The 24,734-nt window shown below is 33.7% G+C and overlaps 1 protein-coding gene across 1 annotated transcript; it reads right to left on the bottom strand.

Moving 5' to 3' along the window:
• Positions 1-8,970: 8,970 nt before the first annotated feature.
• LOC148941910 (cuticle protein 19-like) lies at positions 8,971-14,537 on the bottom strand. Its single transcript, XM_089103412.1, has 3 exons — positions 14,475-14,537; positions 12,302-12,412; positions 8,971-9,406 (listed from the first exon to the last, which is right to left on the bottom strand). Exons 1-3 carry the CDS (start codon positions 14,478-14,480, stop codon positions 9,044-9,046), a joined length of 480 nt encoding a protein of 159 aa, XP_088959538.1. The 5' UTR covers positions 14,481-14,537; the 3' UTR covers positions 8,971-9,043.
• Positions 14,538-24,734: the final 10,197 nt, after the last annotated feature.

Raw genomic sequence — 24,734 nt, 5'->3', positions numbered from 1 at the left:
GCACCGGGATTAGGTGGTACAGTTGGGGGGCTGCCGCCCCCCAAACCCCCGCTTCTATATATGAAAGGGACTGTACCCTCCTCAACGCCTCGCTCTTTACGCTAAAGTTTGACTTTCTCACAACTCTTTTGTTTAAATAATAAAAACTTTAGCGTAAGGAGCGAGGCGTTGAGGAAGGCACAGCCCCTTTCATATACGGAAAAGGGGGTTTGGGGGGTGGCAGCCCCCCAACTGCACCTCCTAATCCCTGTACGTTTTAAGGTTCGAACTTGTGACTCAGCCTCTTTAAATATTTAGAAAACGTAGTTTTTTTTCAAATAATTTCTGAACGTTTTTGTACAGTTTATTACTTATTATTGCTTGACTAACTGTTAGCTGATCTTTTCAGGAGTTAAAGATGGGGGACTGCCACCTCCCAAACCCCCCGCTTTTGAAGATTCTTGTGTTAAGGCTTTTAATTCCTGAATGCTCAAATCAAATGCACAGTAAGATTTTGATCAGACACCCAAGGCCCCATGTTATCAAAGCAGTGGAGACTTACCTGTAACCTGAAGGCCGACTGTGATATTTTTCTGGAGACTCCTGTTGAGCCGAAGGATTTAATAGATTTGATTTTAAAAAAAAACTGTGCTTCTTTTTTAAACTTTAAATTCAATCTAAAAAAAAATTCTCTGACGGAGATACGAACTCAGATCTTTCGCCTGACAGTCAGGAATAGCAACAACTCTACCCCAGAGACAGTACAATATTTTTATTCTGTGCGATGTATTTTTGACGCAAGCAAATCACCACAAAACTTGATATTTGGTTTTTGGAAAACAGGGAAGGAGTGATCAGATTGGACTGAAATTTTAAGGATAAGCTCCCAGGCCCCAGGAAATTTTATCCTCTAGATTTCAGCCCGATCGAACAACGTTAAAGGGGGGCTGTGGTGGGAAAAATTAACATGGGCTCTTATAGGAAAACGAGGTTTTTCGTAAATGTAAATTCGGGGGATAATATTTTCGGTCTGAAAATATCAAAAGGCCCTAAGAGGTCGAATTCCGCTTCGAATGAGTCCTCATTCACCCGGATCCGTTGCCAACTGTGGCCTGTAGGCGTGGCTGATAAAAAAAAAGAGAAATGAACTTTAAGTAGCTATATTTGGTTTTTGGGAAAGGAGTGATCGGATTGAGCTGAAATTTCGAGGATAAGCTCCCGGGCCCTAGGAAAGCTTAACATATAAATTTCAGGCCTAATCGGACAACGTTAAAGGGGGGCTGTGGTCGGAGGGTCGAAACTTCCGGCCCACTTTTACCCATGAAGATAAAGTCGGAGGGGGTGAAATTTTGCACGTTTCTTAGTTGGAGCTTGGGCAACAAAATGCAATCACCGCTGTCGCTCTGCGACCGCTAGGACTGGAAATCGCTTAACATTGTGGTGGGTCGCCTCTTTATAGAGGCACAAGTGTGCGTCCTTGATTTAAAGAGATTTAATGCAAAAATGTGGAATTTTTTATCTTTTTCTGCCAGAAGAAAGGTCGCGGATGCATTTTTGACGCAATAAAGAATTGACACCATTTTTTTTAAAGTCAACCAAACGCCGCCGCCTCTGCCTGTGGAGGTAAGCGTGCGGCGCACCGGTCGCGTTGCGATTAGCAGCTCCGGCATTAAAACCTGCTCTTTTAGGCATCTGTCCAACCCTCACCAGCAGAATGACTCCCCCCTACATGATAGCCGATACAATTGCTCATCACTAAACCTAAATTCACAAAAAAATGAAGTTACTTAACTAAGTTAAATCCAGCACTGCCACCCTGCGGGAGTTACTTCTTCTGAGACTGGGAAGCATGAAATATAGTTGTGATACTTTTAAATTGATTAGTTTCCCAGAATTTTAAATTGATTGGACTTCTTTGAGGCGAAGTCGTAGTTTGGTGCCATAAAATAGCAGAAAACAACACCTTTCCGTGGCACAATCCTTACTGTCACTAAAAATTAACTTTTAATTTCCCTTCGAATGAGCTCTCTGCCAATTTTCTAGGACTTTTGGTTTGATACTATCACCCTTGAAAAAAAAAACAAATGGACGTGCATCCACGATCTGTCTTCTTGCGAAAAGGATACGAAATTCTACATTTTGCAGATTTGAGGTTGAAACCTCTATGATAGAGGTTTCTGGTTGAAACCTCTCGGGCTCGCGTCTATTAGCAGCTCGGGCCTTAAAACCTGCTCTTTTAGGCATCTGTCCACCCCTCACCAACAGAATGACTCCCCCTCCCCTACATGATAGCCGATACAATTGCCCATCACTAAACCTAAATTCACAAAAAAATGAAGTTACTTAACTAAGTTAAATCCAGCACTGCCACCCTGTGGGAGTTACTTCTTCTGAGACTGGGAAGCATGAAATATAGTTGTGATACTTTTAAATTGATTAGCTTCCCAGAATTTTAAATTGATTGGACTTCTTTGAGGCGAAGTCGTAGTTTGGTGCCATAAAATGGCAGAAAACAACACTTTCCCGTGGCACAATCTTTACAGTCACTTAAAAAATTAACTTTTAATTTCCCTTCGAATGAGCTCTCTGCCAATTTTCTAGGACTTTTGGTTTGATACTATCACCCTTGAAAAAAAAAACAAATGGACGTGCATCCACGATCTGTCTTCTTGGGAAAAGGATACGAAATTCTACATTTTGCAGATTTGAGGTTGAAACCTCTATGATAGAGGTTTCTGGTTGAAACCTCTCGGGCTCGCGTCTATTAGCAGCTCGGGCCTTAAAACCTGCTCTTTTAGGCATCTGTCCAACCCTCACCAACAGAATGACTCCCCCTCCCCTACATGATAGCCGATACAATTGCCCATCACTAAACCTAAATTCACAAAAAAATGAAGTTACTTAACTAAGTTAAATCCAGCACTGCCACCCTGTGGGAGTTACTTCTTCTGAGACTGGGAAGCATGAAATATAGTTGTGATACTTTTAAATTGATTAGCTTCCCAGAATTTTAAATTGATTGGACTTCTTTGAGGCGAAGTCGTAGTTTGGTGCCATAAAATAGCAGAAAACAACACCTTTCCGTGGCACAATCCTTACTGTCACTTAAAATTAACTTTTAATTTCCCTTCGAATGAGCTCTCTGCCAAATTTCTAGGACTTTTGGTTTGATACTATCACCCTTGAAAAAAAAAAACAAATGCACATGCATCCACGATCTGTCTTCTTGGGAAAAGGATACAAAATTCTACATTTTGCAGATTTGAGGTTGAAACCTCTATGATAGGATTCTCTGATACGTTTAATCTAATAAAGCGATCTTTGCTAAGATTGCTTGCTTTTGAGATCACCCCCGCGGAAAAAAGCAACAACAAATAAACATGCATCCACGATCTTTCTTCTGCAAAAAAAGAAATACAAATTCCCCATTTTATAGATTGGAACTTAAAACCCCTACGGTAGAGTTCTCTTATATGATGAATCTAATAAAGTGATTTTCACTTAGATCACTTGCTTTTTTGTGTTGCCTCTCCCTTTTTTAGAAAATCAGTCAAATTTTCTCTGTTTTGTAGCCTTTGGTGGGTAACAATAAACTAAATGATTTTTATTTGTTAAGAATGAGATTTAGAAGCCATTGCTTTTAATGTGTCAATGTTTCCAAAATTTCATTTTTTTTTTTATTTTGGTGAATGCCTAAGTCCCTTTTTACTTGCAGTTCATTACCACAAACCATTTGATAAGATTCTCTTGTAATAAGCAATTTTATTTGAACCTTCATTTTATTCAGTTGAATGTGATCATAGAAAGAACGAGAATAAATTTGAAAGATGGATTGTAAGTTTAAATTTAGTCGTATTTCGCTTACTCTGAATTTTTTTTTAAACATCTGAAGATATAAGGGCTTTCCGTATAAGATATAAGAGACATATTTATAAGATATAAGATATAAGAGACATATTTGTGTCACAAAATGGCATAAAAAACCATATTTCTGTGGCACAATTTTTTCTTACTTAAAAAGGGTGCTAGAACTTTAAATTTATGTTTGAAAGAACCTTCTGCCAGTCTTCTATATGCTGTCTTTGGAAGTAAAAGTAGTGGGTGATAAATCTTAGAAAAATGACATGGATGGAAAATCAGTCAGGGATATCTAAAAATTATGGCACCGAACAAAAATTAAGAAGACGCAAATTTTCATTGAAGGTGTACCTGTCCTTGGAATTCTGCATATTGCTAAGGTTTGAATATTTACGGGCCAAAAGCGTCATCACATCCAACTAATTACCATTGCTTATTTATTTCCACAGTTCTGCAAGGATCATCAACGATCTTCATCAACATTAGCAGTACTACATTCATCAACAACGATCGAAATGTAGTACTGCCTGAAAAAAATTATATGTTGAAAAAGCCAAAAGAAAAATATTTGAAAAACGGTTATAATGCATGGTATATCTAACTGGGTTCCAAGGGTAATGTTTTTATTCCAGTGACTGCACCACCGTAATACTTTTCCCGTATTATTTGGTATTTATCGAACAGTTCTTAAGGAGTAAGTAAGGAGTGACTAGGTCAAGTAGCATCCGAGTCTCTAAATGAGGCATAGAATAAACGGTTTTAATGCATGGTATATCTAACTGAGTTCCAAAGGGTAATGTTTTTATTCCAGTGACTGCACCAGCGTAATACTTTCCCGTATTATTTGGTATTTATCAAACAGTTTTTAAAGAGTAAGTAAGGAGTGACTAGGTCAAGTAGCATCCGAGTCTCTAAATGAGGTATAGAATAAACGGTTTTAATGCATGGTATATCTAACTGAGTTCCAAAGGGTAATGTTTTTATTCCAGTGACTGCATCACCGTAATACTTTTCCCGTGTTATTTGGCATTTATCAAACAGTTCTTAAAGAGTAAGTAAGGAGTGACTAGGTCAAGTAGCATCCGAGTCTCTAAATGAGGTATAGAATAAACGGTTTTAATGCATGGTATATCTAACTGAGTTCCAAGGGGTAGTGTTTTTATTCCAGTGACTGCATCACCGTAAAACTTTTCCCGTGTTATTTGGCATTTATCAAACAGTTCTTAAAGAGTAAGTAAGGAGTGACTAGGTCAAGTAGCAACCGAGTTTCCAAATGAGGTATAGAAATAACGGTTTTAATGCATGGTATATCTAACTGAGTTCCAAGGGGTAATGTTTTTATTCCAGTGACTGCACCATCGTAGTACTTTTCCCGTATTATTTGGCATTTATCAAACACTTCTTAAGGAGTAAGTAAGGAGTGACTAGGTCAAGTAACAACCGAGTCTCTAAATGAGGTATACAAAAAACGGTTTTAATGCATGGTATGTCTAACTGAGTTCCAAGGGGTAATGTTTTTATTCCAGTGACTGCATCACCGTAATACTTTTCCCGTGTTATTTGGCATTTATCAAACAGTTATTAAAGAGTAAGTAAGGAGTGACTAGGTCAAGTAGCATCCGAGTCTCTAAATGAGGTATAGAATAAACGGTTTTAATGCATGGTATATCTAACTGAGTTCCAAAGGGTAATGTTTTTATTCCAGTGACTGCATCACCGTAATACTTTTCCCGTGTTATTTGGCATTTATCAAACAGTTCTTAAAGAGTAAGTAAGGAGTGACTAGGTCAAGTAGCAACCGAGTCTCTAAATAAGGTATAGAAAAAACGGTTTTAATGCATGGTATATCTAACTGAGTTCCAAGGGGTAATGTTTTTATTCCAGTGACTGCATCACCGTAATACTTTTCCCGTGTTATTTGGCATTTATCAAACAGTTCTTAAAGAGTAAGTAATGAGTGACTAGGTCAAGTAGCATCCGAGTCTCTAAAAGAGGTATAGAATAAACGGTTTTAATGCATGGTATATCTAACTGAGTTCCAAGGGGTAGTGTTTTTATTCCAGTGACTGCAACACCGTAATACTTTTCCCGTGTTATTTGGCGTTTATCAAACAGTTTTTAAAGAGTAAGTAAGGAGTGACTAGGTCAAGTAGCATCCGAGTTTCTAAAAGATATATAGAAATAACGGTTTTAATGCATGGTATATCTATATGAGTTCCAAGGGGTAATGTTTTTATTCCAGTGACTGCACCACCGTATTACTTTTCCCGTATTATTTGGCATTTATCAAACAGTTCTTAAGGAGTAAGTAAGGAGTGACTAGGTCAAGTAGCAACCGAGTCTCCAATTGAGGTATAGAAAAAACGGTTTTAATGCAAGGTATATCTAACTGGGTTCCAAGGGGTAATGTTTTTATTCCAGTGACTGCACCACCGTACTACTATTCCCGTATTATTTGGCATATAACAAACATTTCTTAAGGAGTAAGTAAGGAATGACTAGGTGAAGTAGCAACCGAGTCTCTAAATAAGGTATAGAAAAAACGGTTTTAATTCATGGTATATCTAACTGGGTTCCAATGGTAATGTTTTTATTCCAGTGACTGCACCACCGTAATACTTTTCTCGCATTATTTGGTATTTATCGAACAGTACTTAAGGAGTAAGTAAGGAGTGACTAGGTCAAGTAGCATCCGAGTCTCTAAATGAGGTATAGAATAAACGGTTTTAATGCATGGTATATCTAACTGAGTTCCAAAGGGTAATGTTTTTATTCCAGTGACTGCACGAGCGTAATACTTTCCCGTATTATTTGGTATTTATCAAACAGTTTTTAAAGAGTAAGTAAGGAGTGACTAGGTCAAGTAGCATCCGAGTCTCTAAATGAGGTATAGAATAAACGGTTTTAATGCATGGTATATCTAACTGAGTTCCAAAGGGTAATGTTTTTATTCCAGTGACTGCATCTCCGTAATACTTTTCCCGTGTTATTTTGCATTTATCAAACAGTTCTTAAAGAGTAAGTAATGAGTGACTAGGTCAAGTAGCATCAGAGTCTCTAAATAAGGTATAGAATAAACGGTTTTAATGCATGGTATATCTAACTGAGTTCCAAAGGGTAATGTTTTTATTCCAGTGACTGCATCACCGTAATACTTTTCCCGTGTTATTTGGCGTTTATCAAACAGTTCTTAAAGAGTAAGTAAGGAGTGACTAGGTCAAGTAGCATCCGAGTCTCAAAATGAGGTATAGAAAAAACGGTTTTAATGCATGGTATATCTAACTGAGTTCCAAGGGGTAGTGTTTTTATTCCAGTGACTGCATCACCGTAATACTTTTCCCGTGTTATTTGGCATTTATCAAACAGTTCTTAAAGAGTAAGTAAGGAGTGACTAGGTCAAGTAGCAACCGAGTTTCTAAAAGATGTATAGAAATAACGGTTTTAATGCATGGTATATCTAACTGAGTTCCAAGGGGTAATGTTTTTATTCCAGTGACTGCACCATCGTATTACTTTTCCCGTATTATTTGGCATTTATCAAACACTTCTTAAGGAGTAAGTAAGGAGTGACTAGGTCAAGTAACAACCGAGTCTCTAAATGAGGTATAGAAAAAACGGTTTTAATGCAAGGTATATCTAACTGGGTTCCAAGGGGTAATGTTTTTATTCCAGTGACTGTACCACCGTAATACTATTCCCGTATTATTTGGCATATACCAAACAGTTCTTAAGGAGTAAGTAAGGAATGACTAGGTGAAGTAGTAACCGAGTCTCTAAATGAGGTATAGAAAAAACGGTTTTAATTCATGGTATATCTAACTGGGTTCGAAGGGGTAATTTTTATTCCAGTGACTGCACCACCGTAATACTTTTCCTGTATTATTTGGCATTTATCAAACAGTTCTTAAGGAGTAAGTAAGGAGTGACTAGGTCCAGTAGCAACTGAAGCTCTAGATGAGGTATTTTGATAATAATTTATAAATCAAAAGAATTTGCTTTTTATGGTGTTTAAATCAAAAACAAGATTTTTCAAATAAAAGTAAGGAGAAATATTAAAATTCAAAACGAACAGAAATCATTCCATATAAAAGGGGGTTGTCCCCCTCCTCAATACCTTGTTCTTTATGCTGAAGTTTTCTAATAATGAAAAAAAACTTCTTATTCTATGTAAGCAGTCCTTGTATTTCTTCTGGCAAAAAAGGTTCTATATTCTGGTAAATAATGAAAAATTCAACATTTTTACTAATGGGAGCTTAAAATGAGTACAGTAAGGTTCTCAAATATGCTGAATTTGATGGTGCAATTTTAATTAAGATTGGATGTGTTTCTTTGGCTTTTTGTTGGTGTCTTCGTCCATTTTGAAAATAAGACAATTTTCCTTAGGCTCTTTACTTTTGATGAGTGAAAATAAACTTAATGAGTCGTATTTATTTGAAATCCGCATAAAAAGCCAATTCTTTTGATGTATTTATTGATTTCAAAATTTTGATTTTTAAAGTTTTGTCTACAATTGAACCGAGTCACTGCTTACTTACAGCTTGTTACCACGAATTTTATATTCAAAATATACAAAATTCCTAAAGTTTAATATTACCCATCAAAAGTTACAACCCTTAGAAAATCTGTGTGATTTTAAAAAAAAGTGGGAAAACAGCCCCAAATGCCAAGGACTCTTAATGAAAATCCAACTATCATTGTATCAATTTAGCGTATCAAAACCCTAAGAAGAAATCCATTTCTCATCTGTAGAAATGTGGAATTTTGTGTTTATTGCCTGAAGAAAGATCACGGATACGTGTTGATTTGTTTGTGTTTTTTTTTTCTCGAAAAAAAAAAAACGGGTGATTTTATCAAACCAATGGTCCTAGAAGAAAGAGAGAGGACCATTAAAATGCAGATTCTTGATTATTCTGTATAGCCAGTCAGAAAAAATAAACCCAATATTTTCTGGAAAAGAAACTATAAGGTTTTCCAGATTTTAGAGGAGGTTTTGTAGCTCTTTGACAATTCTAATATCATCAAAATATCTCAATTTCCAGCTCTCACTGCTTCTAAAGCACATTCAGCTGAACTATGGAAACACGAAACAAGAAGTGTTGCTCCAAAAAACAACAAAATAGTTAAAACATCAAATGTGTTCTTATAAATTTTATTATCCATACTAATGCAAAAATATATTCATCACATTCTATATAAGGGAGATCTCTTAATATTTTGGCCTGTAGGCTGGGGCCTTGTAGGCGGGAGAGGGATATGCAGGTGCAGGGTATGCTGGTGCTTTGTAAGCAGGGGCTGGGTATGCTGGTGTTTTGTATGCTGGTGCTGGGTAAGAGGTTTTGTATGCTGGCTTGTAGTCATATTTAGCTTCACCGGAATACTGAACATCAGCGACATATCCGGTGTAATCATCAGCAGTATAGGTAACGGTCTGAACACGGCCATCTGGAAGTAGAGTCTGGTAGCTGCCTTTTACGTAACCATTACCATCTGAATTTTCTTGGTGGTTGTAGTCATTGTATGTGTAGTCGTCCTTCACTGCCCAAGCAAAGTCATAGGGAGCTGGGGCATACTAAAACAAACAAATGTAAAATCAGAAGAACTATAATCAAAGTGGAAAATTAACAAGAAGTTAACCAGCTGAAGAACTGCCATTCCAATTTATTTTTAGCGTAGGGGAGGGGTAAATCTTAAGTTCTAAATTGTTCCTATGGGCAGGGTAAAGGCCATAAATATCAGAGGCACTTCTTATGTAATACCTTGTGTTGGATATTTAGTATTATAATCTTATAGTTTTGTACGTAGGCATTTGCCCTCTTGACTCCTCCAAACGAATGTTCTTCGTAGAGGATAGATTTTTCTTATACTTTCAAAATAAAAATAAATATAAATTTTTCCTTTAACGCTGAAACATAAAACAACACCCAATAGATAGTTTAAGGGAGTTAAGATTAGAGAAGAGATAGTTCAACTTTTGTTGTTTTTCCCATTTTATGTTTTGTTTCGTTTTTGTATCCGTTTTTTTCTGTTTTCTGTTCTGTTTTTGTGTTGTTTTTTTTTCTTTTTATCTTTCTTCAAAGCCTTTTCTTCTTAAAGATTTTTGTTGGTTAGAAATCGATGATCGATGACCAAACAGTTCGTGGTAACGAACTATAGGTAAGTTGCTACCCGGCTCAATGGTAACCGAAAGTCTAAAAAACGGAATTTTGATACCAATAGATGCGTCAAAAGAATCAAATTTTTATTGTGATTTCAAATATATAAGTTTAATCAAGTTTAATCTTACCCATCAAAAGTTACGCGCCAGAGAAAATTTGGCTTATTTTTGAAAAAAGGGGAAAAGACCCCTTAAAAGTTATAGAACCTTAATGAAAATCACACCATCAAATTCAACGTATCAGAGAACCCTACTGTGGAGGTTTCCTGCTCTTATCTACAAAAATGTGGAATTTTCCATTTTTTTGCCAGAAAAAAGGTCACGGATGCGTGTTTATTTTTTTTCCCCAGGGGTAATCGTATTGACCCAGTGGTCCTAGAATATCGTAGGAGGACTCATTGGAACGGAAATTAAAAGTTCTAGTGCCATTTTTAATTGACCCAAAAAATGGAGGTCAACTAGGCCCCCTCTGACGCTAATTTTTTCTCAAAGTCACCCAATTAAAATTTTGAGATAGCTATTTTGTTCAGCATAGTCAAAATCTAATAAATATGTCTTTTAGGATTACTTAATTCCCCACATTTCCCAGGGGAAGGGCTGCAAGTTGTGAACTTTGCCCATTGCTTACATATTGTATTGGTTATTGGGAAGTATACAGACATTTTCAGGAAGGATTTTTTTCTGGTGGGGGGGCTGAAGGAGGGGCTTACTCGGGAGAATCTTTCCGTGGAGGATGTTTGTTTGGGGTAAGGGATATTTCTGTGGAGGGGGCACCGGGTTTCCAAGCATTATTTAAAAAATGATCAGAAATTAAATTTAAAAAAACAAGTTTTTTTCAACTGAAAGTAAGAAGCAACATTAGAACTTAAAACAAACAAAAATTATTACGTATATGAGGGGGTTCGCCCCCAAGTCATTACCTCACTCTTTACGCTACAGTTTTTTTTTTAGGTCTTTCAAAACAGCTATCTATTCTAATTAAACGGTCTTTGTTATTCAGGGGTTTGTGAATTAAACAAAATTCTAACTTTTAACGTACAGAGAGTGGTATTGACTAAGGGGAGAATCCCCTCATATAGGTAATAACATTTACGTATTAAAAAAAACAATAAAAAAAAACAAGCGATACGGCTCAATAGTAACCGAAACTTTTAAAAACAGAATTTTGATGTCAATAAATGTATCAAAAGAATGGGCTTATAATGCTAATTATAAATATATAAATTTTATTAAGTTTAGTATTACTCATCAAAGGCTACGAGCCTGAGAAAATTTACCTGATTTTTTAAAGAGGGGGGAAACATCCCCTACAAGTGAAAGACTTTTAATGAAAATCATACCGTCAGATTCAGCGTATCAGAAAACCCTGTTACATAGGTTTCAAGCTCATATCTGCAAAAATCTGCAACTTTGTATTTTTTGCCAGAAGAAAAGTATACGAATATAGAAGTTCGTTACGTAAGTTAATTTGTAAATTACGTCAGAACCAAATTTAGAGACAGCCATTTAGCAAAATAAAAGTAAAATTTTTATGCAAATTTTGTTTTCTTATTCAATGACGGTGAGCCAAAATAAAAGCTGCATTAACTAAAAAACGATCAGAAATGAAATTAAAAAAAACAAGTTTTTTAAGCTGAAAGTAAGGAGCAACATTAAAACTTAAAACGAACAGAAATTATTCCGTATATGACAGAGGCTGTCCCCTCCTCAACTCCTCACTCTTTACGCTAAAGTTTAACTTTCTCACAACTCTATTTTTGTTAAACAATAAAAAATTTTAGCGTAAAGAGCGAATAATTTCGCTCTATACGGAATAATCTCTATTCGAATAATACGGAATAATTTCTGTTCGTTTTAAGTTTTAATGTCGCTCCTTACTTTCGGTTTAAAAAACTTGTTTTTTTTATTTAATTTTATTAAGATTCGACAAAAGAAAACAAAGCAAAACGGCCTTGCCTTAAATATTTTATGCTGACTTTGTTTTGTTTCTTTGTTTCTTTACCTGTTTTATTTTTGCTTGTTTTTTTTTCGTTTCCTTTTAAGAAAAAAAGGAAATGAAAGCAAAGAAAACAGCAAACCACCATTTTTGTATTGCATCTCTTCATATTATTGAGTTTTACATCTCTGTAATGTGTTCTTTCATTTCCGCCTCTTTTTTTTATTCTTAGATCCAGAGTGGCTGCCCGCTTTCTATCATTTTTTGCTTTACGTTTTAATTTCTTTCCTGTCCCTCCTCTTTATTATTACTGTCATTTAGGCTATTAACATAAACAAAAACTATACTAAAAGTAAAAATAACTGGAAACTCACATCAGTTTTGTATGATGGCGTGTAATCGGGCTTATAACCAGAATAGCCTGTTGGTTTAGGATACTGAGGGTCAGCAACAGACAAGGCAATAAAAGTAGCTATGATAAAAGCCTGAAAATGAAAAATGGTTTAAAAAAAAAATAATAAAATAATTTATTCGTCCTTAATTTAGCTCCAAAAACTCCTATTCAGGACAAAAGTCTGAGACAGTGGCGGATGCAGGATTGTTTTAGGGGCAGGGGGCGCAAAATAGGTTGATCCGATAAATTTGCGTTAGGAACAAGTTAAATTAACGCAAACTTGTGTTAATTAAGTAAAATACACCACTTTACACAATACTAGGGGGCGCCACAGCGCCTCCCTTTGGATCCACCACTGGTCTGAGAGATAAGGATGTTATGCACTGAAGTGGAATATATTATTGGGTGGTATGTGGAATTTGGACATTTTAAGTACTTGATTTAACAATTGAATTTCTTCATACTGCCAGGAATTTGCATTTTTAATGTTTCTCTCTTTTTTATTTCCGTTTCTACTCTGTTGTTATTTTGTTGCAGAAAATAAATTGATTTTGTTTTTATTATTATTATTAAAATAGTAATTGCTTAACTTAAACCTCAATTTAAGTATGAAGAAAATCTCAGATTTGAATTTCTTTTCGGAATTTGCCACTTTTAGGCATTGACATGGATATAATGCTTTATCAGATATCAAATATAAGTTGATTTCCCTGAGATTAGTAGCTTGTGATATAATACTTTAGTATACTGTAAAAAACAAATAAAAACAAAAATTTTAGAATAGAAAAAATTTAACATTATCTCTGCTACGTCAATATTAATATGATAAATATTTTGGTAGATTTTGATAGAAGAAATTTAAAGTTAATTCAAAAGTTGTTAAATAAAAAAATGTAAAAGTACATTCCAAAGACAAGCTATTTTTATGCTTCTAAGTCACCTTTGATTCACTTTAAGCTACCTTATAACTGACTCTCACCAATTGCGGTGATGCTCTGTTGTCAGATCCTGCAAAGCTTTCAATCTCATTTTTCCCAAAAAAATTTGAGTTTTGCATCACCGAAGCTCGTCTTTTAAAGAAGTAAGAATTCTATGTTTTACAAGCCATCTTGGTCAAAAAATGCAAATGAAAAAAAAAAACGATTGATCCCCTACGAACATACATTTGTGCCTTCACTGTGGAACTATAACATTTTCGTACTTCAATACGAAAATCGCATTGCGATTACGAAATAAGCGTTGCTGAAATTCAAACACTGTAAAGTCATATTTAGATCTTTAAAATAAACCTAAATTGCAAAAAGAGATATATAAGTTTGTGAATAAAATGAAATCTGTCTAATTAGTATAAAGTCTTTGTAGCCTGATCACCAAAACTCGATGCTACTGCTACTACTACTCCTCGTCTCACCACAAAGCCATCTAAGGCCAACAGAACACAAAGCCGTTTCTGATATATTTACCTCGAGCGCTGTAGCTCATGAATGGCCTTGCGCCAGGAAGGTTTGAATGGCATACCATCAGAATTTCAGTAGAAAAATATAATACATATGGAAATTAGATTGTTTGATTGCTGCATTTATAAACCTACTTTTTGTTTCTTCTTTATACCAACTCAGCTAAAAAATTAATATCAATGTAGATTTTTATATTAATAATTAATTAATGTGAATTTTCTGTAATCTATAATACAGACTATTAAGCATTTTAGGAGATATCTACAAAAATTAATCATTTTGTATTGGTGAATACTGCTGAGAATATAGTCTTTAATTATTCTTTCATACTGTCTTACTTTTCTCTTTTATTTCTTAGCTTTATATTTTGTTCTTAATTTTGTCTATTACTCGATTTTTTTCATTTTCTTCATTTTTACTTAACTTTTGCTCTTTACTTAGTTATACTTTAACTTTATAATTATTCATAAAACTTTTCAATAGATGGAAGCAGGAGAAAATTGCCTTATGTTGACAAAACTTTTACAATTTTTGTTTTCACAGACAGAAAAGCATTACATGTATAGAAATAATCTAAAATTTCCACGCTTTTATATTTTCGCTCATCTTGGAGGGGAAGGGGGATTAGTACAAAGTCTTCCCCTCTCCTTGTGGGTTCCCAAACCACTAAATGTTAGTAAGTACACATTCTCTTACCTTCATATTTATATTAAGGTTGTAGCTTGATCACTAATTTTTCAAATTGCAAGTTAAAAACTGATACAAAAATTCAGTGTGTTAAGGTATTTATATATTTTGGTTGCTTAAGACCAACGCCCTTTCCACACAATTCAAGTTCTATGCTATTCGTCATAACATTTGACCAAAATATTATGAGCTATATTACCTGCTGTAAAAATTATAGGGCATTGCTGGTGGAACGTCTTATATCGAAACCCAAAAATCAAAAAGTGCTTTGTGCATAAAACAAACGAACTTGAACCTACCAGACTATGAGAAAAAGATTATAGATCTGTTTATAGTGAGTTTGCCACCAGGGGCGTAATTTGTTATTGGGCAGGGGTGAGCAAGTTCCCCCCGGACCCCAGTTTGTCTCCACTCAGCTGAAATTTAATGTCTTCAAAAATGTTATTGAAACTAAGATAGGTGTACATAATTAAAGCAGCCACAGAAACAAATAAGTTTTTTGTATACCTTTGCGTTTATGGTACTACAGGGCTTATTTATTTTTCTTTTCACTTGGTCATTTTCAATTGATTTGGGAAAATTGACTCCAGCTTCCCCCCCCCCCCATGATTTTGACGAAATTACTCCGAAATGACTAAATTTTCCAAACTGAATCCCTCACTTCTGTATACTTATGCGAAGCAAAACTAGGGAAGTCGATTTCGATACTCTTCAGTATCTAGAATAAATATATCATATTTCTAAATTCTGGCTCGTACTTACGAGTGATAGTAAAGTGACAGTAAAGAAACTTCTGGAGCTCGAAAATGATCACAAAATGTTATAATAAACCTTTATTATAATTGAAGCTACAAAAATCGTAGCTTCAAATAATTTAGGAGAGAACAGGTCTTTTAATTTTGGTCTAGTCAAGTCTCAAATGAAAACAATTTATAGCATAATAAACAAAAATATGCAATAAACAGGTTTCAGCTTCTTAAATTATAGTTTAAGATAATGTTTGAAAAAATTTAAATCATAATAGCTTTTTGTTATGAAGTAATTTTCTTACATTAATCAAACAGTTTGTTGTACCAAACTTCGTGTAAGGGGAGACTCGGCCGAATAGTAACCTAAACTTTAAGAAACGGAATTTTGATGACAATTAATATAGCAAAAGAAATTGGCTTCTTATACTGATCAAAATATACAAAATTCCTTAAGTTTAATGCTACCCATCGAAACCTACGAGCCTGAGGATATTTGTTGGATTTCTGAAAATAGGAAATATTTCCAAAAAAAAATTATCTACAAAACATGAAAGTATCTCCAAAACGCAAGGCAATCTCAATGGATACCACTCTATTGATTCAACATATCAATGTTCTATTTATACAAAATTCAGGTATTCCGTGTTTTTGCCATAAAAAAGAGCTCGGATGTGTGTTTATTTTTTCTTCTTTTTTTCCAATGAGTGATGGTATCGAACGAAGGGTCCTAGAAGATCAGAAGAGGGCTCTTTTTAAATCAAACTAAAAGTTCAAACTGCCCCTTTTAAGTTAATAAAAATATTAGAAGGTAACTAGCCTCCCACGCCCCTTTGTTCCCCAAAGACATCTCATCAAAGTTTTGAGACGGTGATTTTGTTCAATATAGTCGAAAGGTCCAATAGCTATTCTTCTGGGAATGGCATGGCCCCCTGCAGCCTATGAGGAAAGGGTTGTAGGCTTTGCAGTTTCCCATTGCTAAAGTATAGTATTTGTTATTTGAAAGTAAATAGAATTTTTTGGGGGAAAGATTTTCTGCGGGGGTATTTTCCCCCGGGAGAGTTTTAGATGATAAGGAAAGTCTATGGGAAAGGTACATCACGGAATAGGGAGGGGTATTACCCGGCAAGATGTGAAAAACGATTAGAGATCAATTAAAAAAACAAGGTTTTTCAATTGCAAGTTAGGATCGACAATAATAATTAATATAAACAGAAACTACTCCGTATATAAGGGGGATGCCCTTTCCTAAATCCCTCTTTACCCTAAAGTTTAACTTTTGTCACGAATTTTTAAGGCGGACTGGTCAAACACAAGGGTCGTTTAATTTGGATTATATGTCGATAAATAGAAGTTCAAATAGGGATAAAATCCTTTTAATAGACAGTGATGATGATAACAGTGATAGAAATTCACAAAAAATACTAGATATTTCGGTCATATATGCAGTGACCGTCATCAGTAGTATTTTTAAAGAACTTTAAGACATTAAAGTAAAGAGGGACGGATTGAAGAGGAAGAAGCCCTCCTTTTACGGAATAATTTCTATTCGTTTTAATGCTGCTTCGTACTTTCAGTTGAAAAAGCTTGCTTATTATTCTATTTAATAATACAATTGAACGTAATTATACGTTTGTTTATTGTAACACAAGATTGAGATCGCTTGGATGCGATAGCTGAACCCAATTTTTTAGAAAATAAACAACGGACACGAATTATACAGCGTTAAAGAGTGGTAATAGTGCAGTTGTTAGTCAGTTTACTCTTCGATAATTGCACGAAAAAGTTTATTCTTTAGTTTCATTGGTTCATATTTGAGACGTATTCTCTTAAGCCAATCATATCATTCCTTATCTCTGGAGAGAAAAATATCCCAGGCTTTTTTGAAACCCGATTCATTTTAAAAACTCCCGTTTAAAAAGCCAATAAAAAGAAGGACAAGTTTTATTCACAAGACCTTTTTAATTACTTCCTCTGTTTCAAATTAATTTTGGGGGAACGTGAGTGAAAAATCAGCCAAATATCAGCAAACAATATGGCCTAAAACAGCTTCAGAAGGTGTAGCTTTGCTTTGAAGGTTCTTGGGAATCAACAGGCTGCTAATGTTTGGATGTTTACAGACAAAAAGTGTTTTTACATCTAACTAGTTAGTTTTGCTTAATTATTTCTACAAATCACCATAGCAACACTGACAAAAATGTGGTACTGCCCTAAAAACTTCTTAGTATTGTAACAACTAAAAGAAATATCTTAGAAAATCACGGTATTCAGGTATAAATAGACCTAAGATAGGTCCAGTGGTAACTTATTTTTTATTTTGATGTCCTTGTTTCTTTAAAAAGAAACGAATGAATACTTTTAAAAAGTCCTTTAAGAGCAAAGGCACACGTTTTGATTTATAATAGACAACACCATGGGCGCCTGCAAGGGGGGAAGGGGGGCCATGCCCCTCCTCCCCGGAAATTTAGGACTATAAAGTAAATATAAGCGGACCAACGGAAAATGAGCAGAATAGGGGAAAAACATGGAAAAAATGTGTTTTGCCCCATTTTTATAAACAGTTAAGTCTAAAGGTATAAATATGTTGGTGTTTGATAACCCAGTTCAAAACAGTCGATATTGTTAAAAAATATCAGTCCAAAGGTTCGGCATTGCTCAGCAGAACTGATTGCTGGGAGTTTATATCTGAGTTTTTGTAAGTAGGCTTTTTTTTGTGCATTTTTTTGTAATTAATTACTTTTTTCGTTTTTATATACTTTTACTTTAATTAACATATTTTTTCCATTGCTTTAAAAAAAAATATTTATCTCTAAGCTTCATTAAATAAAAAGAAAGTTTTTTCAACTGAAAGTAAGGAGCAACATTAAAAATTATAACGAACAGAAATTCTTATGTGTGTTAGAGGGGTTTCCCCCTCCTCAATACCTTGCTCTTCACACTACAGTTTTTTGTCCCTTTAAAAATTGTTAATTAGTGTTCTAACCAAACTACCCTTGTGCTTCAGGAATTGTTTTTAAAGAATTGGGACAGAACTTAAACTTTAGCATAAAGAGCGAGGTGCTGAGGAGGGGCTACTCCCCTCATATACGTAATAATTTCTGTTCAATTTAAATTTCAATGTTACTCCTTACTTTCAGTTGAAAAAACTTATTTTTACTTAATTTCTGATCGCTTTATAAATGAGGCCAGGATACCTGGCTTCTCCTCCAAGAAAAAATACCCCTTCCCACAGAAATCTCCTCTGGGGAATTCAACCCTGGGAAAAATTTACCCCGGACAATTACCCTTAACATCTCCAAGGCTAAAATTTAATCGGTAAAGAGAAAGCAAAATATATACAGAAATTTTTATGGGAATTCTGGCAAATTCACCCAGTATTTCCCCTGAAATTTCACCCCCTGGAAACTTCCGTCTCCATGTAAAATTCTCCCCGTGCAAAATCCTTCCAGCAGAAAATTCATCCTCTCCTCCCCACTCGAAAAATGTATGCATACTTCTAATAGCAAATAAAACAATAGGTAAATTTTATAACTTAAAAACATTTCCCCAGGGGCTGTATGGGGTTATTTTATCTCTAAGGACATAGTTATTGGGCCTTTCACCTATGCTGAAGAAAAAAGTTATAACAAAATTTTGGTCGGACTATGTTGGGAAAAAAGTGGCACGTAATTTTTCTTTTATATATCTATTGGCATCAAAATCTGTTTTTTTTGGAGCTTCGGTTACTATTAAGCCGGGTCGTTCCTTACTTACAGTTCTTTACCACGAACTGTTTGATTACCACTCCAAATCCAAACAGAGATCATTGAAATATTGATCGTTTTTTCTGTGTTACCAAAAGTATTGTATTCATAAAACTTTACAGTTTCATGAAATGTAATTACAAAAATAGAAAAGGATTTTCAACTAAAGTAAGGAGTTAAACAAACTTAAAACTTAAAACAAACAGAAATTACTTATAAAAGTAATAAAATTCATAGAAACAAATTCTGATATATTTATAAATTCTTTTTTGTAAGCCCCCGCCATACAAACATCCTGGATACAGCCCTGTACATACGCATTATTTTTTTTAGGGGGAGAGGAGGAATAGTTAAAAGAATAATTTGAATTAGAATAATCAAAAATTAGATTAACATAAGAATTCAAGTGAGTAATTAACTCTTTCTTTGGTAGGGGGGGCTCCCTACGTACGCCTCTTCTATGAATATTTTCTTCTTTTGTTGAGCCAATTTCACAAAGCTAAATTATTTATTTGAATGTAGGCTACATTTTATTTACCTTCATTGACTAATAAGTTACTTATTTTTACTAAAAAATTATTTTTATCAAAATCCTTAATCATTAAAGACAAGCAATTCTAGTCGGTTGCTGGCTATGTTTTAAGTTTGATTATTAGAAAAAAAATACGTTTTCTAAAGAGTTAAAGAGGCTGAGTCACAAGTTCGAACCTTAAAACGTACAGGGATTAGGAGGTACAGTTGGGGGGGTGGGGCCCCCCCAAAACCCCGCTTTTTCAGCCTCTTTTGTTAAGATCTTTAAGAGTCCTCATTCACCCAGATCCGTTGCCAACTGTGGCCTGTAGGCGTGGCTAATAATAAAAAAAAATAATTTATGAACAAGTTTTTGAGGATATAGTCCTGCTGCTGCTGTGCTTCCGTCAGGGAGTAGAAATTCAATATTTATGCTTCTTTTCGGACTTAGCTAATATAATCAGAATCATGTCATGATTTTTTAGTATAAACTACATTATAAAGATAAAGATATATCTTATTATAAAGACACAGATATATATATATATATATATATATATATATATATATATATATATATATATATATATATATATATATATATATATATATATATAATATCTATATATATATATATATATATATATATATATATATATATATATATATATATATATATATATATATATATATATATATATATATATATATTATATATATATATATGTATGTATGTGTACACGTATGTATCTTATATTTTTTGGATATTAATTTAATTACAGCCTGAAAGTATAAACTGAAAATTGAAAAAAAAACGACATGTTGATGGAATTACTTATTACATACTAAAATTCAACACAAAAAGTAATGCCAGCGACAAAATGAAACCTTCAAAATGCAAAAAAAATGGAAAAGTAGCATATCTAAATGCTATAGTTAGACCTTATTTAATTTTTTGTTAGTACATACTAAAATAATTTAAATCATTGTAATTTAGCCATTAAACAGTCCGTAAAAAAGGCTCCATGTTTTTTCTCGAATATACACGTGCAGAAAGGTTCTAAAACCCTAAACTAAATGATACGTATATTGCGTTCAACCTTGACCGTATTTATTTATGGATTATAATAAGTTGTGTTTGAGGTAGTTCTCCGCTTACCTTCTTATTTTTTTTTTTTTTTTTTTACTTATACCAGCAAACATTTATAAGAGTAAATTTACATAAGAGTCGTAAATCAGGGCTTCCATTTCTTATTTAAGTCATTTGATCGATAAAATCTGACACTTGTAAGTCACTTTTTTCCGAGGGATTGACCACTTTCAAAATCTTGTACTCTTGATGGAGTATCATGCATTGTGCAAATGTTTCACACGTGGTTTGAACTGCAATACATGACCTAAAGTAACGTGATGTATAGAGAGTTTATCACGCGTGGTGGAACAGTTGAAGTTTTGAAAAGGAAGTCAGGTACTGGAGAGTGGATAAACCCTCACTTTTTTGTTTATTTTATACTAGAAAATCGTGACATGATTCTGATTATATTGACCAAGTCCGAAAAGAAGCATAAATATTCAATCTCTACTCCCTGACGGAAGCACAGCAGCAGCAGGACTATGTCCTCAAAAACTTTGCAGATAGGAGGAGACGGGAGCAAGAAATTGGAGTAGGATCAAGATTTGTAAATAACCAGAAATGGTTGAACTACATAAACATATACAAGGATAGAACAAAATTAGAAAAATGGGGCTTTTACCTAAAATCTTGGTGTCTGAGTAGCTGATCAAACTTAAAACATAGCTAGCGACCGACTAGAATTGCTTGGCTTTAATGATTAAGGATTTTTATAAAAATAATTTTTTAGTAAAAATAAGTAACTTATTAGTCAATGAAGGAAAATGTAAATAAATTGTAGTCTACATTCAAATAATTAATTTAGCTTTGTGAAATTCACAGAAGAGGCGTACGTAGGGAGCCCCCCCCCCAAGAAAGAGTTAATTACTCACTTGAACTTTTATGCTGATCTAATTTTTAACTACTCTAATTCAAATTATTCTTTTAACTATTCCTCCTCTCCCCCTAAAAAACAAAGCGTATGTACAGGGCTGTATCCAGGATGTTTGCTGGGGGGGCTTACAAAAAAGAATTTATAAATACATCAGAATTTGTTTTTATGAATTTAATTACGTTTTTACGAGTTGGGCAAACATTCCAGGGGGGTATAAACCCCCTAGCCCCTTCCCTGAATACGGCCCTGCCTTCGTGCCCGTTTTGAAGCCTGAGGAAATACTTTAAGACAGTTAATGTATATTCTTTTTCAAGTATAAAATATATTTCATAATTATTACAGGCCCAAATTTTGGTACACGCAGTTATGACCATCAGCGGTGGGGTTAGGGCTAAAAATCCTTTTATACTGCATTTGGTGTCTCAAATATTTGTTTGCTCATTTTTTTTTTAATTGCTTGGGAGAGAGTCCTTTGGATTGAGTTTAGGAGAAAATTCCTATCCCCCTGTTGTCAGTATTAATAATAGTATGAGGGTAGTTGCAAATTTGCATGATAGATTGCCCAAGTTGCTCTTAGGTCTTTCTAAGGTGAATGTCTATGTTTAATTTTGAAAAATTAACTTTGTGTAACCTTTTCCAGCTAAAATGGGAGATTCAGCGTTTCAGAATTCGCGTCTAGCCTTATAGTAAGTTATAGTAATGTTTTTTTTTCATTTATCAGCGAAAAGTTCGTGCTTCTATGCATCTCCTATATTTTTGGGGCAGGTAATTTTCGATAATCTTGGGAATAATTTTGGGATAGTTTCACACCTTTTTGAGCTAAAATATTTCCAATTTTTGGTACCGGTTGAGCCTAAATTTTAATTGAAGGAAGCTCCCGCCTCAGAAACACCAAATATAAACAAAACAAAAATTCATGAGAGAAAAAGGAAAGGGCCCAAATATCCAAGCCTCTATGTAATTTTTCTGGATAAGGCCATGAAAACGATCTCGACTGAAGAATTTTACACTGGGCAATGCAGCCCAGTTTGTTATCAGAAAAAAGGAAATAAATACAGAAACAGAAAAAGAAAAGGTGTAAAAGAACAAATAGACAAAGGGAAAAGAAAAAATGAAACCCTGAACGAACAGAAATCAAAATAAATAATCACGTCAAACATAAAAAACGAGTAGAAACGAAAATGAATACACTACTCAAGTAAAATGAATATAAATTACTACTAACAGGAGTGTTGCTACTGTCTTTTCCCCTAACCATGATCTTTCTAAGGCCCATTGCGTGCAAAGTGCTTTACTGAAAACCAAATGTATTCTAAGCATTCTTTTTGTAATTATAAATAGAATTTTAATATTATGTATAAATATTGTAACATTGAAAATAAAAAAAATATTGTAAATTAAACGGGAATCATTAATTTGCTGAGATTGCCAGGAACAACAATCAATATATATTAAAAGTTGAATTTATTTTCATCAGTTTTTACAAATCATCTTTACCACTTTTTACAGTGATCTTTTTTCGTTGTTGTTTTGAAAAATCGAAACACACTGCACGGAATAGATATACTTTTCAATAAATGCTAATGATACAAAACCTTTAGAAGGTTTACGGTTAGGAGAGGGGCCAATAACACATTCTTGTCCGTTATCATTTTGTTCGTTTTCCAAGAAAATGTTAGCCCTACGAATAATAAACTAAGATTGGCAGAAGCAACAACAACAAATATTGTAAATAAGAAGTTCCTTACGTTTAAATTTTCTATACTAGCAGGGTTGCCAATACAAAAAACGTAGGGAGTGACTAGAACTTTTAAAATATCTTTTTAAAGAAAAATAAGATATAAAAATAATATTTACAAGAATCTAAGCGGGGGTGGGGGAGGCATTTTTGATCTTTTAAATATCTTTTAACAAAAACACAAAAAATATTCAAAATATTTGGAATTGGCACCCTTTTCTTACTAATTGTAAATATAAAACTAAATCACCTTAGTAACGAAGTCATTACACATAATGCATCACTGACTTTTCAGTAATTAATGGCTGTTGATCACGAAGTATATTGCTATGGTAGTTAAGTTAATGAGCTATAACATGTTGATTACTATTTTAGCTTGTCATAACAGTCAGATATTTTAAGTAAACAACTTCCGGATTTTTCATTAAAGTACCAAGGAAAATGAAAATTAAATTTTATTGTTTGAATTTTTTAATTGGATTGTTAATTGACTGTTTAATTGTTAATTTGATTGTTTTTAATTCTGAATTAACAAAATAATTTATACTAAATTACATAATAGTAACAAAATAACAAATAAAATATAAATAAGATAATAATAAATAACGAGTTTAATAAAATAATAATAAAAAATTTCAATAAAAATTGTTTTTTAATTATTTAATTGTTAATTTGATTGTTAATTTGAAATTTTCACGATCATATATATCACAAAAAAATAAGAAAATTCGGTAATGCAATTCCAAAAAAAAAGAAACAATATAACACAAAAGTACTTATGCAGTCTTTCTTTCTTTCTTTTACGTAAGGATGCCAAATTTAGTATAAAAAAAACGTGGATGAAAAATCAGCAAAAAGCGAAAATACACGGCACTAAACAGCTTAGAGTGGTAATAGTAAGGGTTTCCTTTAAAAATAGAACTGTGTTTAGGAATCAGAATGTTGTTAATGCTTGAGTCTTCACTGACGAAAAGCGTTATCAGAATTAAGCAATTAGTTTTGCTCATTTATTCTTTGGGTTCAATGTAGCAACACTGACGAAAATACAAATCTGCCAAAAGATCTTGAGATTAAAAATGATATAGATAATTTCGAAGACCACACTGCCTTTCCATGACAATAAATTAAAGTTCAAGTAGGGATAAAAAATTTTTAATAGACAGTGATAAATACAGCAAAAATACTAGATATTTCGGTCGCATATGCATTGACCGTCATCAGTAGTAATACTGCTGATGAAGATCCCTGTGTATATCTAGTATTTTTTTTAAAATTTATCACTGTCTATTAGAAGGATTGTATCCCTAATTGAACTTTTATTTATTGAAATAAAAAAAAATCGAAGAAAATAGAAAATGAATGGGTTCAAGTATGAATAGGTGTAACTTAGATTCAGAAGACAAAAATGATGGTATTTTAGAGTCTTTGAAATATTATGTGTATTAAAAATAATATGAGGTTGAAATAAAGAAAAGACTAAATAAATTTGTAGATAAAACATATAGATAACTATATAATGTAAAATA

Source organism: Artemia sp. Qi Xiang Cuo, chromosome 17 (assembly GCF_049724085.1).
Source record: "Artemia sp. Qi Xiang Cuo chromosome 17, ASM4972408v1, whole genome shotgun sequence".
Lineage (NCBI taxonomy): Eukaryota > Metazoa > Arthropoda > Branchiopoda > Anostraca > Artemiidae > Artemia > Artemia sp. Qi Xiang Cuo.
This window is presented reverse-complemented; position numbering and strand designations above follow the sequence as displayed.